Source organism: Callithrix jacchus, chromosome X (assembly GCF_049354715.1).
Source record: "Callithrix jacchus isolate 240 chromosome X, calJac240_pri, whole genome shotgun sequence".
Classification (NCBI taxonomy): domain Eukaryota; kingdom Metazoa; phylum Chordata; class Mammalia; order Primates; family Cebidae; genus Callithrix; species Callithrix jacchus.
The window spans coordinates 64,710,268-64,726,061 of NC_133524.1; the positions used below are offsets into that span (position 1 = coordinate 64,710,268).

General features: G+C 39.4%; 1 protein-coding gene across 1 annotated transcript in view; it reads left to right on the forward strand.

Moving 5' to 3' along the window:
• AR (androgen receptor) overlaps window positions 1-15,794 on the forward strand; it is a 166,512-nt gene that overhangs the window by 123,021 nt on the left and 27,697 nt on the right. The window contains exon 3 of the mRNA XM_002762952.6: window positions 4,981-5,097. Coding sequence (XP_002762998.1) covers window positions 4,981-5,097 — 117 coding nt within the window. The remainder of the gene's footprint in view (window positions 1-4,980; window positions 5,098-15,794) is intronic.

Consider the following 15,794-nt stretch of genomic DNA (forward strand, 5'->3'; position numbering starts at 1 on the left):
ACCCACAGGGCCATATGCTTTCTAGACAAAGAAAAAAGATTTCTGCTACACTCAGAAGGCTTTGTCTTCAGACTATAATCACCCACACCATATTTCCTTCTGATCCAGTTTCCAGATTTTGTGCTGGCATTAACACCAACTTGCTGTGGCATAGGGTTTGTCATTTCAATACTTTGTGCCCATTTTCATAACTGAAGAGTCAGGCATCACATTGGGCATTTTAAGATTCTTTACAGGCCCGGCGTGGTGGCTCACGCCTGTAATCCCAGCACTTTGGGAGGCCGAGGCGGGTGGATCACGAGGTCAAGAGCTCGAGACCATCTTGGTCAACATAGTGAGACCCCGTCTCTACTAAAAATATAAAAAATTAGCTGGGCAAGGTGGCACGTGCCTGTAATCCTAGCTACTCGGGAGGCTGAGGCAGGAGAATTGCCTGAACCCAGGAGGCAGAGGTTGTGGTGAGCCAAGATCGCGCCATTGCACTCCAGCCTGGGTCACAAGAGCAAAACTATGTCTCAAAAAAAAAAAAAAAAAAAAAGATTCTTTACAGCCCTAAGATTCTGTGTTTGTAATTAGGCCCAATGGGTTAGAGCTAAAAGGAAACAGTGGGTTTCCTGGAAGGAAGGGACTTGTAACACAGGCCAGAGATAAAATGGGGTGCATTCAAGAAAAGATGGGGGCAAAGAGTTTGCAGGGATGCTACAGAGAGAATTTCAGCCTTGTATTTAGGAATGGATGTGATACAAGCAAAAAGTCTTTAAAATTCCTTCCAACCAATCTGGGATCCTTAACCTTATGAACTGTGATTTGCAGCAAACCAAGAATATGATGCCAGTCAGAACAATATCCCTGATAAACATAAATGCAAAATTCCTCAAAAAGACTAGGATTGTTTCTGGAATGCAAGGATGATTCAACATATGCAAATCAATAAATATGATTGGCCATATTAACAGAATGAAAGACAAAAACTATATGATTATCTCAATAGATGCAGAAAAATAATTTGACAAAATTCAATATCATTTTATGATAAAATCTTTCAAGAAATTGGGTATTAGAAAGAATGTCACTCAACACAAAAAGGCCATATCAAATAAGCCCACAACTAAGATAATGACCGTGAATGAGATAAGGATGCACACTCTAACCACTTCTATTCAACATAATGCTGGAAGTCCTAGCCAATTTCATATTAATGAGCCTCATTTTCTTCATCATAGAATAAGGTATATGATAATCCCTCCTACACTTAGTTTGCACAAATTATGATTATGATTATAATTTTGAGACAGAGTCTCACTCTGTCAGCCAGGCTGGATTACAGTACCACAATCACAGCTTACTTCAGCAACAATCTCCCAGGCACAAAGGATTCTAGCATCTCAGCCTCCTGAGTAGTTGAGACAACAGGTGCACACCCCCAGGCCCAGCCAACTTTTTGTTGTTTTTGTAGAGACAGTATCTCACTATATTGCCCAGGCTGGTCTCAAACTCCTGTGCTCAAGCAATCTTTCTTCCTTTGCCTCCCAAACTGCTGGGATTATAGGAGTGAGGCACTGTGCCCAGCCCTGCAGATTATTATTGAATTTTGTAAACTAATCGAAGGAAAGTGATTATTATTATTGTTAACAACTCTGATAGCCTCATCCATATATTTGGAGAAACTGAATAAACAGAAAAGAAATAATAGCAATCCAGTGATTTTTACCTTGGCTCTCCCATTATTTGGGGAAGTGATAATTCAGATACAAGTGACTTGCAAGTAGTCTTGAGAAGTTACCTGTTCTATTCCCTATCTTTGCCTCTAAATCAAATTGTACAGATGAATAAGGTCTTATTTTTAGAACTTACAGAAAAAAGACTCCTTTCATATCCATCTTTGGAATTCTCAACCACTTCTGTAACTATTAAGCATCATTTCAAACATTAAATTCATCATTCTGCTTTGAAGGAACACGTGTCATGTGTACCTATTTGTATGTTTTTGTGTGTTTTATGCTTTATGTGTTCACCCACATATGCACAGATAATTCCAAAATCCAGTGTGTGGGTGTGTACACACACATACAAACACACACCTGTGCACTCACACATACATGAAATGTTTATGCCTACATTGCATGTGATTGGCAACATTAGTGCCTAAGGTGATATTAACCACCTTGAGTTTTTGGAGAGGTTTTGAAAACAAAGACAAGAGACTACATGATTCTAGATGTAAGAGGCAATGTTGCACTAAGTTACTGTCCTAAAAAGATCGAATAAATGGACAAGAGACTATTATTTTGGATAGTTTCTTGTTTACCAGTAATACTTAAGTCCTCTACATAAAAAAAAAAAAAAACGCTGCAAATATATTACAGAAGAAATCCAGATGTCATTCAAGATTCTTAGAGTTGGGAAAGATTTTAATGACTTTCCAGTCCAATCTATTTCATGTAATCAGTGGAGTCCAGAGAGGCAAAAGGACTTGTACAAAGTCATATAGTGAGTTGGTGATAAAGCTGAACAAGGATTCAGATGTTGGGGCTTCCAGGCCACTGCTCTTTCTCTCCTCTAGGACTTGTATATTCTTGTTCAGTGGAGATTTTCTTCTGTAACCTTAATACCCAGTGCAGGGCCTAGCATATAATAGATTATCAATAAATGTTAAATTAATATGTCATGGCTTTTGTTGTACTGGGCTTTGCACTTACTCCTGAGTATACTGTAAAGAATATATATGTTTTAGGTTGCCATGTTTTAGATCAAGAGGCACCCAGAAAAAAGGTCTGAATTGAAAGATGCTAAGGAAATTACCTGAGTTCCAAATTGAAAAAAAAAAAAATCCACACTTTTCCAATATAAACTGTCTCATTCACAGAGAGATTCCCTTTCAGAAATGCAATCTAGAACTATTTTGGGAGCCATATTCCATTGGCTGTGCAACCATTTCTTGGCAAACTGGGGCCCAGGAACTAGTATTTTCCTAGGGAAGAAGAGATTTCTCAATGAAATCATGCACTTTCTAACCTAAGGTTATTTCAGTAATCAGTGTAACAAGCTAGTCTTGAGGATTGCAGCACTACCAATACTGTGGGAGTATACCAGTTCTAGAACAGCTACAGCATTGGAACTGAACCACTAGAATTGAATACAGGACCTGTTTTTGAGGAACTAACACCCAAAGGGTGAACATCACTTGTAGCACCATCCCTTCTGTGCACATATCTCAGTCCTCAGTTTACAGCAGAAAAAAAAGGCTGTTAGCAAATTATGTGTTCTATTTATGCAAATAAAATCCTATGGTATGGTAGAAAGAACACCGGCCTAGAGGCCTTAGTTTTTTCCTATGTTAAAAACCTCTAACAGAAGCCTGGTTTATAGTAGGCACCCAATAAATGGTAGTTTTCTTCCATTGGGAGCCTCTGATTCAGTGTGCTTCTTCAGGTAAGTCACTTCCCTGGAATTCCTCCTTGGAGTGAGAGTTGTACTGTTGTGATATTTAACAGTTTCTTCAAGCCCAGGATTTTGGAATCCTTTAATAAAGTGAGAAAGGAAGGAAAGAATAATGGAAAGTTAAAGGGAAAAAACAAGGAAATAAAACATTAAAAAGGAGGAAAGAAAAAATAATCCTTTACTACAATAAAGCTAATTTTATGTTCTTCCAAGTAATACTTTAAGTAAGAGAATTTCTTTGCTGACCTAGATGCTACTGAATCTACTACATAAAATAGCCTACAGTAATAGCTGTATTTCTGTACCTAATCTGCACGTTTTAGGCTTAGTAAAGGGAGAGAAAAGCTGATGTATACTTAAATTTATGTTTTTAGTTAGGGTTTTTTTTTTCTGCTCTCAAGAGTCAATCACTCTTTAGTTTCTGTTTCTTTTTCCCACCACAAGCATTCTTCCTCTGCCTAAAGAAACTTCCCTAAAATCCCAGTCTATTCAGTAAATCAAAGCACAGCAGTAAATTTGAGAAAAATACCAGGAACATAGAGAAAGAAAGTGGAGTGAGGGGATGCAGAAGCTCAGGCTGGAGCAGGGTTTGTAAGCATGAGAAGTTCTGCATATTTCAGAGTAGCCAAGGATGTACCTTTGCCTATTCCTGCTGGTGACTTTGTGTGTCTATTCATCATTTCTCTGCTACTACTTATATGTTTAGTCAGTCAATCCACATTTATTGAGAGCCTGCTGTGTGCCAGGATTGTGCTAGGATAAAGGAGCAAAGTATTGAGCAAAATATGTTTTTGAGTAGGCTTTCAGAGTTTTGAGCAGCTGTAATCCTGAGGATCTCTAGCATGTGTGTGTGCACAATTCTGTGTATCTGTGACAACTCCAGGTGTGCGTGACAGTGATCTTTGTTACTCTGTTGACTTCATAGAACTTCCTTTTACTTGCTGTGATTCACTACACAGAGTGGGCTTTATCTCTGATTTTTGTAACCTGCAAGACTGGGGGTATGATCACTAGCAATCTAAAAACAGTTAGAAATCCCATGGAGTTATCTTTTATCGAAGTTTTCCTATACTATTATGAAAAATAAGCCTCTTATTAGCATGAGTGGAACTCTATGCATAATTACAGGTGTCAATAGGAAGAAACACTGACTGAGTTCAAATCTTTTCTATGCCATGCTAAAGGGGTGACAAGTTCCACAATGGATCATTTTCTCATGGGCATTTCTGGCTTTTGGTAAAAGTAGAGCATCTTATTTTAAAAACCAGTGAGTGGTCCTATAATGGAGATAATATCATCAGGATCTGAATTGTTCATCCCTGAAAAAAAAAACACTTGTGAATATCCAACAATGTAGTGCCAAAACAAACTGTTTTAATGGTTAGATTCTTTATGATCAAATTGTTTGGGACCATACTCTCTCCACTTTTTTATGTGGTAGGATATAACTCCATATATGTTCTGTTCTACAGATACCCAAAGAAAGAGACTCTGGAAACTCATTAACAGGTCTGTCCACCCTTGTATTTCTTCTCCCAGGGAAACAGAAGTACCTGTGTGCCAGCAGAAATGATTGCACCATTGATAAATTCCGAAGGAAAAATTGTCCATCTTGTCGTCTTCGAAAATGTTATGAAGCAGGGATGACTCTGGGAGGTAAGATACTTTCTCTTCTCCTCCTCTTCCCCCTTTCTTCCCTCATTTTCTAGTCTCTTTTTAAATGAGATTTTCTTCTTTGATGCTTCCAAGGGGACCAGCCATGCTCTAGACACAGGCTGACCCTTTCATAGCCAATGTGGCCATCAGCCAGCTGGTGCCTTTTTTTATCCTTAACTATGCCACTCACCATTCTGGGGCTCAGCATTAGAGCAGGAGGTGTGAAGCAGGGATCAGGAGCCAACAGAGGGTGAGTGAGGATGCATGTGACTGGGCAGGGTCCCCAGGGAACTTAATGGTACCTGACTGATGTTGTTCAGTGGTAGCTAGGTTAAGAGAATTCAGAAATCCAGACCAGTCACAGGTGCAGGATGACCCAGGCACAGGCTAACCCTAAACACCAGAGAATATTTCAGCTAACTTGTGCCTATGTTGTAGGGCCAGCCACCTGGAATGAGAAGCTGCTTCTCTTTGGAGCCTGAGACTAGGCTGCCAAACAGAGCCAATTTCCTATCCTAAATCTCCCAAAGATGAACAGATGTTTTAATCATTTTCTTTTCTTTGAAAATCTATTGATCATTTCAAAAGCATTTTTTTCAGTGTCACAGTAACATGATGGAAGATACAGCTCTTTCAAGGGCATTCGTCTATCATAACACTCTATCCCCTGAGCCTATCTACTATGAGAATTGTCACTGCTCCAGAAAGGTTTGACATCAGTTGATTAACACTTATATTTTCTCTCTCCAAATTCCCCATCTCTTCATGTTTACATCTGCCCAGTGCCAGGGTCCTCGCTGCCACCTGCTGCTTCCAAAAAGATGCATATTTCATGAGAATAACAAGATCATTAATCTACTCCAATTTGGAAATGGAATTAGAAAAAAAAGCAAGCTTGTTTGTGAGTGCCTGCAACTGTAGCCCCAACCCTGATTATTCACTATTAGCCTGGAAAACCCAAGTGCCCAGAATCCAACCCTCTCCTCTCTCCTTTTCAGGCTAATTTAGCCCAGTTGTCTATATCTGGCTTTCTGTGAGGTATTCAATACCTTATTTGCCTATGTGAACATTTATAGACAACAGCTAGTTCTCTTATCCTGGAGCAGGGCCATTTGTGGATCTTCATGTAGAAAACTATATCCTCCCCATCCTCACGGGCAGTAGTATTATTTAAACAGAACAGAGTACCTCAAATGAATTTACCCAGGCTAAATGAGAGACAATTTCAAAAGAAGCATCTCAAGTAGCATCTAGTACTCCCAGACATCACAGGTAGATGTTCTATGAGTGGCTTTCCAGGCATCCACATCAAATGAGACTCAGATATCTGAGAAAGCTCAACCTTGTTTTGTTTTGCTTGGTGTACCCCAAAGAAATCCAACAATTGAGGTCCACAGTGAAGAAGTAGGACTGGGATCAGGGAGTACAGAGGGAAAGGCAGGAAGGGTGACAAAGTGATTTACAAGAGGAAATGTTCTCTATATGAATGTTGCAGCCCCATGTTGAGGGTTCAACTGCATTCAACTGTCGATTATGTAGCTTTCTGCGAATTATGTATAGTATAAGAGATGGGGACTCTCAGATAGGGAACCTCTTGGCTTGCCATCTGGCAATATGAATTGCAAGTCCACTTTGATGCAGCTAAATTCTAATGGTAACAAAAGTCCTCATAACATTTGGATGCAAATCTTAACATTAATTGCATGTCTCAGCCAACATTCTCCATTAGAAAGCAGCCTGTAACATGATTACAGTGAACCGCTTCTAAAAGGAGCCTGTATGTAACAGATAATTTCACTATACTACATAGCAGTCAGACACAGGTTTGTAAATTAATTTATTCGTGAGAATGGTTCAGTACATTTTCAAATTTATTTATTGGTAGAGTACGCAAATTTGAGTGGGCTTGGTGAACGCAATGAAGACAAACTGAGAAGTGCTGTGACTGGCCTTCATTTCAGTTGCATGCCCATGATATTTACTGAGTGTCTTTCACGTACAAGGCACCATGCTAGGAATTAGAGCTTCAGGCTGGCAAACTTCAGGAAATGTTTGCAAAATACAAGGATTCTTGATGTTGTGTAAATGGCCTTGCCTTTATAGTCAGGCAGATCTAGTTTAAAGGTTCAGCCCCTTTACTTACTGTGTGCCCCTGTGGGCCTCAATTTCCTCATGTGTGATTTAGAGATACCATCCTCACAGAGTTATAATGATAATCAGATGACATGATAAATGTGAACATCCTTGATAAACAGAAAAGTGCTAGACAAATGTGGGGGCTTAATATGACATTGAGTTCACTAGTAATTTAGCTGGAAAGGCTGTAACACAGCACTTCCTGATGGCTTTTACCCTAAGTAACTTGGTATGCCATATAATATGTAACACCAGAGAATTGCAAGAAAACACTCTTGATCACCTGAAACAGAAAGCACCACCAGAAATCTATTCAGAAGCTAATTTTAGTAATTGAGTGAATCATATGCTATGTTCAAATATGCCAGTAAAAACCCAATTGTTTACCTTCTTAAATCATTGCTTGAAGAACAAATCTTATCATTTTGCTGAATGAACTTATCTTCACATTCCCTACCCTACTGCCACAACACCCTCTCAAATTTTTTGTTAACTTACACATCCAGTGCAAAGCACACCCTTACTCAAACAATGGAAAAGAAAGTGTGAATACAAAGTGGCCCTGTCTATTCCTTAAGGAGTAGACTTCCATTTTCATGAGATTTAGATTTAGCATAGACATACTGATTACCTGGAAGAAGAATTCATATAGTTTTATCTTCTGATTCCCATCACTCAAATCAAAATTATATAGTATATTCCAAAATGGCAACTAGGAATGTGGCCTTGAGCAAGTTCCTTCTCTTCTCTGATGCTTGGTTTTCCCATCATAGAACTGGAATTGTGAGTTTCACTGAGGACCTTTCTGGTGCTAACATTTTGTGATTCTATGTAAAACACCACACAGAAAGGATTGTTTTTCAGCTTTTTCTTAGATTGTCCCCTGTTCCCAGAAGTATAGTGAGATTTGAGTGCTTTCCTACATCATAATTGTATCTACCTCCATTCGTACCTACTTAAGGTATCTGTCTAAAAGTAGACTAGACAGATAGATTATTGAGGGAGTGGAGGGCAGAAGGGCCATCTCTGTATAAAGAAGCTGGCACTCTTCAGCTGATGGTTGCTTGGTCTTCAGACCTCAAGATGTCTAATCCGGCTTTCTCTGTAGTGTTTCATTCACCGTTTGGTGATGGAATCTCTTCAGCTCAAAGGTACTTAATAGATACAGCTTTAATTCTTTCATGCTTCCAGGCTTACCTACCTGTTCCTTGCTTTTTTTCTAGTAGTTGCTGTTTCTGAAAGGATCTTGAGGGTGGTTGGAGTCTCAGAATGGTTTACTACCTTCAGGCTCTCAGCTGTTCATCCACAACAAAGATAAGCCTTTCTTTGTAGACACATTCTGGGCTGCATTTGAAAACCACATATTGTTAATTGCTTAAAGAATTAAAATCCCTTGACTACTTTTCATTTCAGAAAACACTTACAAAAAGTGTGCAAATAAGGACCTTCCCTCCAGGGAATTTGCTGTGGCTTTCTCACAGTCCATAGTTAGGATAAATGTAAAGCCATCTCTCATTTTTCTCTGCACGTTTCAAGGGTACACTCCTTGTTTCCAAGATGGAATGAGAAAGAAATGTCCTTCCTGCCATCTTCTCCCATAACCCTTTCCTCCTACCCACTTTTCCTCCTATTCCTCTTCAAACATGATTTATTTCTGTTCTGCAACTCTTGAGTTCTCAGCTTTTAGTAAATGGTGTTGGCCGCTATTGATTCCTTCCTCTCCTGGACCATGGAAGATAGGCCTTTCAGAAATTTCAGGTAGCAGCCAAACCCTGGAAGAAGAGAAGGAACATGGAGTCCTAGACCATGTGAGAACCTGAGGTGTTCAGCATGTTCTTCACAGATTCGTCTAGCATATTTCAGAAGTCTTTTTCCTACTAGGAGACTGAATTCTGCATCTGAGAATAAAAACTTAACATATCTACAGGTTTTGACAACCTCTATGAATTATCTAGTTGAAAGGATGCCTCAAGGAGCCTATGGCCATGTTTTGATGTTGTTATGGATGCTATGAACATCCTTGCAGTTTCCATTGTTGAAGACCGCCCTGATGCCAACTGTCTCATCATTCCCCAAGTTCAAGAGCATCTCAGCATTGCTCTCTCTGGATCTCATGTCCTGAATGCAACGAAGTGATTTTACTGCTGAATTACTATTCATTGCATGGCTCTATACAGCATTTATTCATCCATGTACCTATTCAGCCATCTTTCCAGCCAGCCAAGAAGCTCATGCTTTCATCTTTTCATTCATTTACTCATCTATTCATTCATTTAGCAAATATTTATTGAGTACCAACTATGTGCCAGACACTCCGCTAAGCATTTGGGGGAAGCAGACTGAATAAGATATTATTCCTTCCCTCAAAAATTTAGGCAAGGGGAGAAAGGTAGTGATGAGGAATATACTTTAGCTATAAAGGAAAATAAGAAACCACTGAGAAGAAGTTCAATGAAATGGAAGAAAAAAGACATCCAAGGCAAAGGGTACACTTTGAATAAAGGCACAGAGACATGAACAAAATGCATGGATGGTTTGAGGAACAGCAATTGGTTTAACATGGCCAGAGCTCGGGAAATGGGAAAGGCAAGCTGAAACCACATTGAAAGCAAACTTGATTATAATACTAGGTAGTTTAGACTTCAAGCAGTTGAAGATTTATGAGCATAGGACAGGCATTATTACATATTATTTTGTTTATTTACATGTTTTTTTTAGGAGAAAACTGGCAGCAGCATGAACATTTTGTTGATGAGGGCCTAAATTTTAGGAATCAAGACAATTTTAGAAAAGCCAAGTAGAGAGAAATTTCTAGCATAAAATTTTGCTAAACACCTAGGATTTGTTTCTGGGGCCAGTTACCTCCATTTGGGTTGTTACTAGCAAGTGCTGACTACATATGTGAAGAAATACTGGTTTCGACCAAGACAACTGGCTTGTATAAGAGGCCTACCCTCATACCAAAAGCCAGCTTCCTTTTTTCTAGGCTAGGTTTTACTGGTATGTGCTCTGAAAAAACTAGTTTCATACATGTTCCATGAATAAGTGAGGGAAACTTGCATATTATGGTCCTACTCAGGAAGATTTATAATCCTTATCAGCATATTGCAGGTCTTGGTGAATATTACAATAAAGTAACCTGAGGAGCATTGTAACTCAGGATTCCCAAAGCTGATTCAACCGCAGAACCTGATTTATTCACATAACACCTGTTATCCTACAAAACCACTGTTCTCCAGAATACACTTTTGGGAAAACTTGGGTACATGTAAAAACACTACCCCAAGCCCAGTTCATCATTTTGCAGATGTGTATGTCATTAAGAGTCAGTCAATAATGCATTAATAATCAAAAGCAGACCATCATTACCACATCTCAAGATTATGCACCATTAGCTACTAAAGCCGCAAAAGTAAATCATGTTGGGTCTATAACATTGTTGCCATACACAAGGGATAGGATGCAAAAGTGTCCTAGGCCAAAGCATGGTTATTGCCCAAGTTATCTAATGGTTGCAGATACATATTTCTCACCTAAGGATTGTGATAAAGAAGTTATTTCCGTGAAATATAGTGACTTCTAGCATCATGCAGAATGATCTTTTCACATTTTGAATATCTAGACATTCTGCTGTAGAATTTAGCAGTCCTTTTATATACACCATCTGACCATCATTTTGACATTTACTCAGAACCCCATCACGGTGCTACAACATACCCTCATTGCTAAAGTAGGAGTCTGAGAAATCATAGATTTGTAGAAACCACCCAATGATTGAGCCCCCTCTGCATTCTGTTCAGCAGACAGCAGAGTGTCATAAAGAATTTACAATGTGGAACTCAGTTACTGGGATTTCTTCCATTCGCCTTTGACTCTCTAGGCTAGAGTTCTAAAGACCATCAGGTTGGTGATGCAAGTGGTAAGTCTCAGTTCTGAGAAGTGTTGCTTTCCACACAAAATCCTCTGATACCTGAGTGCTCTGACTGATCTCCGTAACTGAGGCATGCACCAAGGAGCAGAATCACCCTATAAATTTTGGCATCAACATGTGCAACATGTGACTCAGCGTTTTGAAACTCTGGGGATTTTCTTGTTTAATTGATTTTTGTTTAAAGAGGTCCTGTGGTATAGTGAAAATAGTATGAAAGACTCAGATACAGAGAGGCCTTGTTTCTAGTCTTGGTTCTATTACTTACTATCTTGATGACCTTGGGCAAATCATTAAATATCTCCGAGCCTCAGTTTCTCCAACCACACTGTGGGAATAATAAAGTATTTTTTACAACATTGTTGTAAGTATGTAGAGAAACTGGTACACAGTAGGCACATAATAAATTTTACCATACCCTTCAGCCCTTCGTTTTGGATGAGAAATGGTCTTTGTTTGTGTTCCCAGGCACCACTGGGGCCTGTTCTCTCTCTCTGCTGTTACAGTGTGGCTTTCGGTTCTTGTTTCTTTGTTCTTTGGTCTCTAAATTACCCTTGAAACAACCCTTGAAATTTGTTCTCCATGACCTAAATCGTCATCCTTAAGTTGATTACATACATATTTAGTGACACTTTGGAGGGGAAAACCTTTATGTCTCTCTAACTGTGGTTCTTAAGGGAATCTGCATATGGAGAAACAAGAGATTCCATCTCTTAATTCCTCCAAACCAAATTATCTAGGGTAGCATATATATGTTGTACTCTTTCTCTGAGCATTTGCTCTTAGAGAACTATGGTTAGAGAGAAGTAATTTTTTTCTAATCATAAAAATTAATGATACCACATATCTGATTCTTGAATGAGTACCTCCTTGTAAAATTTCTACTTAAATTCTTGAGTTTTTAAAGTGTAATAGCAATAGAAAGATTTTTACTGCTGTTTACTTTTGCTGTGAGTGCTCCAAAATCCCTCAGTTGCTCTTGAAAGAGCAAAAGGATGTCATACACAATGTTTTCCGAAGGTAGTAGGCAGAAATCTAAGAGTACACAGCACACAATAAGCCATATATACAAAGGCAAGTATTTCCCAAATATAAAAATTCACAAAAAAAGCTTCATTTTTGCTAATAACCTGGCTGTTTGTTTAAAAACATTTTATCATTTATTATTTAAGAAGAGTGTTGCTTGTCATTGCAGACTGTGGGATGTGTTCCTTAAGATCACAAAAGTGTAAAATATTTTCTTTTTATATTGAACATATACATAGACAACTTACCTGAGCAAGCTGCTTTTTAGAGACTTTTGCATATCTTTTGGGATCACATTATTAAGAAGTAGAACTAAGGGAAAAAACACAGCAACCCAGAAACTGGTAGAGCTTTCAGCTCATCTGTTATTAATATTTCTATGACAACAAATATCTAGAAAGTAAACGAGAAATGGCATTGCTACCCTGCATCATCCTTTTTGGAATCAGGTCCATTCTTCTCAGTCCAGTTCATTCTTGCGATACTTTTTAGATCAAACCATAGCTTAGAAATATCGTATTTTCTCCTGCTTAATACCCCATGGAACCATTGCCCTTGTGGCTGAAGTAAAACTTGATTGTTTAGGGACATTTCAGCTGTCTAGCAGTCTTCAGTTAAAAACATGTAAGCACCAAGCACTTGCAGAAAACTTGGACTGGCATTTGGAACTAAGAAGAAAATCTGCATCTTGACCAAGATGAAAAGTCACCAGCCCAAGCTTGTGCAGTGAAGTGTCATGCTGGCCACAATGAAACCGAAAGAGACTGATGACTCTCCTCAGCATGGAAAATGAGGCATAGAAGCTTTGATTATTGAGCTGTTAGACACACAGACCTGAATTTCAAAGCATTCTCATCTCCAGTCTGAGTAATAATGCTTGCAGTATTAAGTAATTGTTTGACTACTGCAAGAAATTCAGCAGACTCCAATAAGGAGTCTTTCTTGGCCTCTGAGTGACTGTAACTTAAATTCTACCTCTTTTCTCTTCCCCTGTATCTTCCCACACTCCCCATTCCCCCCCCCCACAATTCTTATTCACTGTGTTCAGAGAGATGCACACATACACGCATATATATATATATATATAAGTATATAGTATATTTGTCATTAAAACGGGAAAGAAGAAAAAAAAACTACAAGTAAATAATTTTCCATTTCCCCATCTCACCTCTGTCGTACAAGTAGATAGAAAAAAAAAAATCCTCAGTACAAAATGGCAACCACCTACCTCCGCTACTTTACATGCTGCTTCCTATGTTAGAGGACCTGACTCAGGCATCTGGTTATGGCACCTGCTAGATACAAGCCCATATTTAGCCTGCTACATTCAACAATGTCTCTCTTTCATATTAGAAAGATTCCAGCTTGGCAATCGCAAGCATCTCAAAACGACCAGACCCTGAAGAAAGGCTGACTTGCCTCGTTCAAACTGAGGGCTCTAGAGGGCTCTAGCGGATACTCGGGAGAAATCTGGAGTTTGAGTCTTACAAGCTTAGGTTTTTGCTTTTCAACACAGACTTTGACATTGGGGTTGGGGGCTACTCTCTCAGTTGCTGACTCCTTCCGATGAGACCAATAGTGTTTTCCTACCTCACAGGGATGTTGTGAGGACAAGCTGTAGAAGTAATAGCAGTCCATTTACATAGTTATGAGTATCATGATTATTGTTCCCTGTAATGTGCCTTGGCATTGGCGAAGTGCTTCTTGATTGTTCTTGATCATATATGATGGTGGCCAGGCACTGACTCAGGCAGATGCAGTGAAGTTCTGGCTCAATCGCTTGCTTTTTACAGTGTGCTGCCAGGAAGAAACTTTGCTGATGGGACTCAAGGTGTCACCTTGGACAAGAAGCACCTGTGTCTGTCTGAGGTTCCTGTGGCCATCTTTATTTATTAGGCAATTCATATTTCCCCCTTAGGTTCAGTCTTCAGGACCCCTGCTAAGGACCTAGATCTTAGCCTCAGGCCCCATTACTGAGCTGAAGGTAGTAGCTGACCAACAGAAGTTCAGTAAACAAGGACCAGATCTCTGCTTCTCCTGGAGAAGAAGCCAACCAACCCCTCTTTTCAAACACACCGGGAGACTAGAATCAGACAATTTTTATTCCTAAAGCCAAGGTGACTCTGTTTTCAGAAGCTCACACATACTTGAAGCTTTCATAAGGAAGAAGGAGGCAAAATCAAAACCATTGCCTACTTCTCCTGTTTCCTACTGAAGAGAGGGTGGAAGAAAATGATCAAACTTTCCCTATTACATCTAGCCTTACTGTAGCCACACTCCCCAGTTGCTCTCTCACATCACATGTTTCTCTTCATCAGTTGTGAGGCCTCATTCTTCTCCCAAGCCAGACTTAAACATTGTATTGATGTCAAAGAAGAGTCACTTGGAATTTGGAATAGTTTGTTCTCTCTCTGCTCTGTAGCTTCCGTATGGAAATCAGTTTCTTTCTGGTGGAGAAGTGGAGTCTGTAAGGCCAAGAACAGACACATAAGAGAGTCAGAAGCACTCTCTCTGACTTGCCCCGAAGCCTATCTTTCCCACCTTCTTCTCCAGTCTGTCGAAACACACACACACACACACACACACACACACACACACACACACACACACACATCTCTCACACTATCTGTCTCCTTTCTCTTTCCCCTGACTCAGCAACATTCTGGAGAAAAGCCAAGGAAGGACTTCAGGAGGGGAGTTTCCCTTCCCGCAGGGCAGAATTTTAATCTCCAGACCAACAAGAAGTTCCCTAATGTGGATTGAAAGGCTAATAAGGTTTATTTTTAACTGCTTTCTATGTTTGAATGTTGCATATTTCTGCTAGTGAAATTTCCCCTTAATAAAGCCATTAATACACCAGTCGTATTTTCTTATTTACAACAGACTGTTGGAATTAATGCTGTTAACATTGGACCTATTTTCTTTTTTTTTCTTTCTTTCTTTTTTTTTTTTCTCTCGTTTGCTTTCCAGGTCATGCTGACCTGTTCAGCTTGGACCGTTTCACATTTGTTTTTAATGTCAGTTTAAATGTAATTGTAAAAGCATGTAGGCTCTAAATTCATGTAGTTACTTTTTTTAGTGGAAAAGCCTGGTATTCAAAAGCATTTCCAGGCCCTGCAATTCCGTGTGAGCAGATTTTTGATAAAATCTTTTGTCCTTCACTCGGTATGGCATCTGGACAGTGAGACCCTGTCCTCTGACTCAGTAGTCAGAGAGAGGAAACTTGGAGATGGTTTCTGCTGGATCCTATGCTTTGGCAAGGATGTGTAGCATTGCATATCATTCTATCATTAATTACGTTTACTCCTCCACGAACTTACCATTAGACTAAATAGTCCAACATAAACTTTGAAAGATAAAATTTGATATTCTTTCCCCAGGCAATTTCTCTGACCCAGAATTGGGACTGACAAGAGAATGGAGACTTGGGGTAAAGAATCAAGCAGGCTTCGTGCCTGGGAGAATTTGACATGCACTTATTAATCCCACTTGGTTGCATTCCCTGCTAATCCCTCACTCCATACCTGCCAAGGATTGGCTCTGCTCCCTGCTTCTCATCCCTATCCTAGTTCTTCTTAACCCATCTGCATATTCCACCACTGATCCT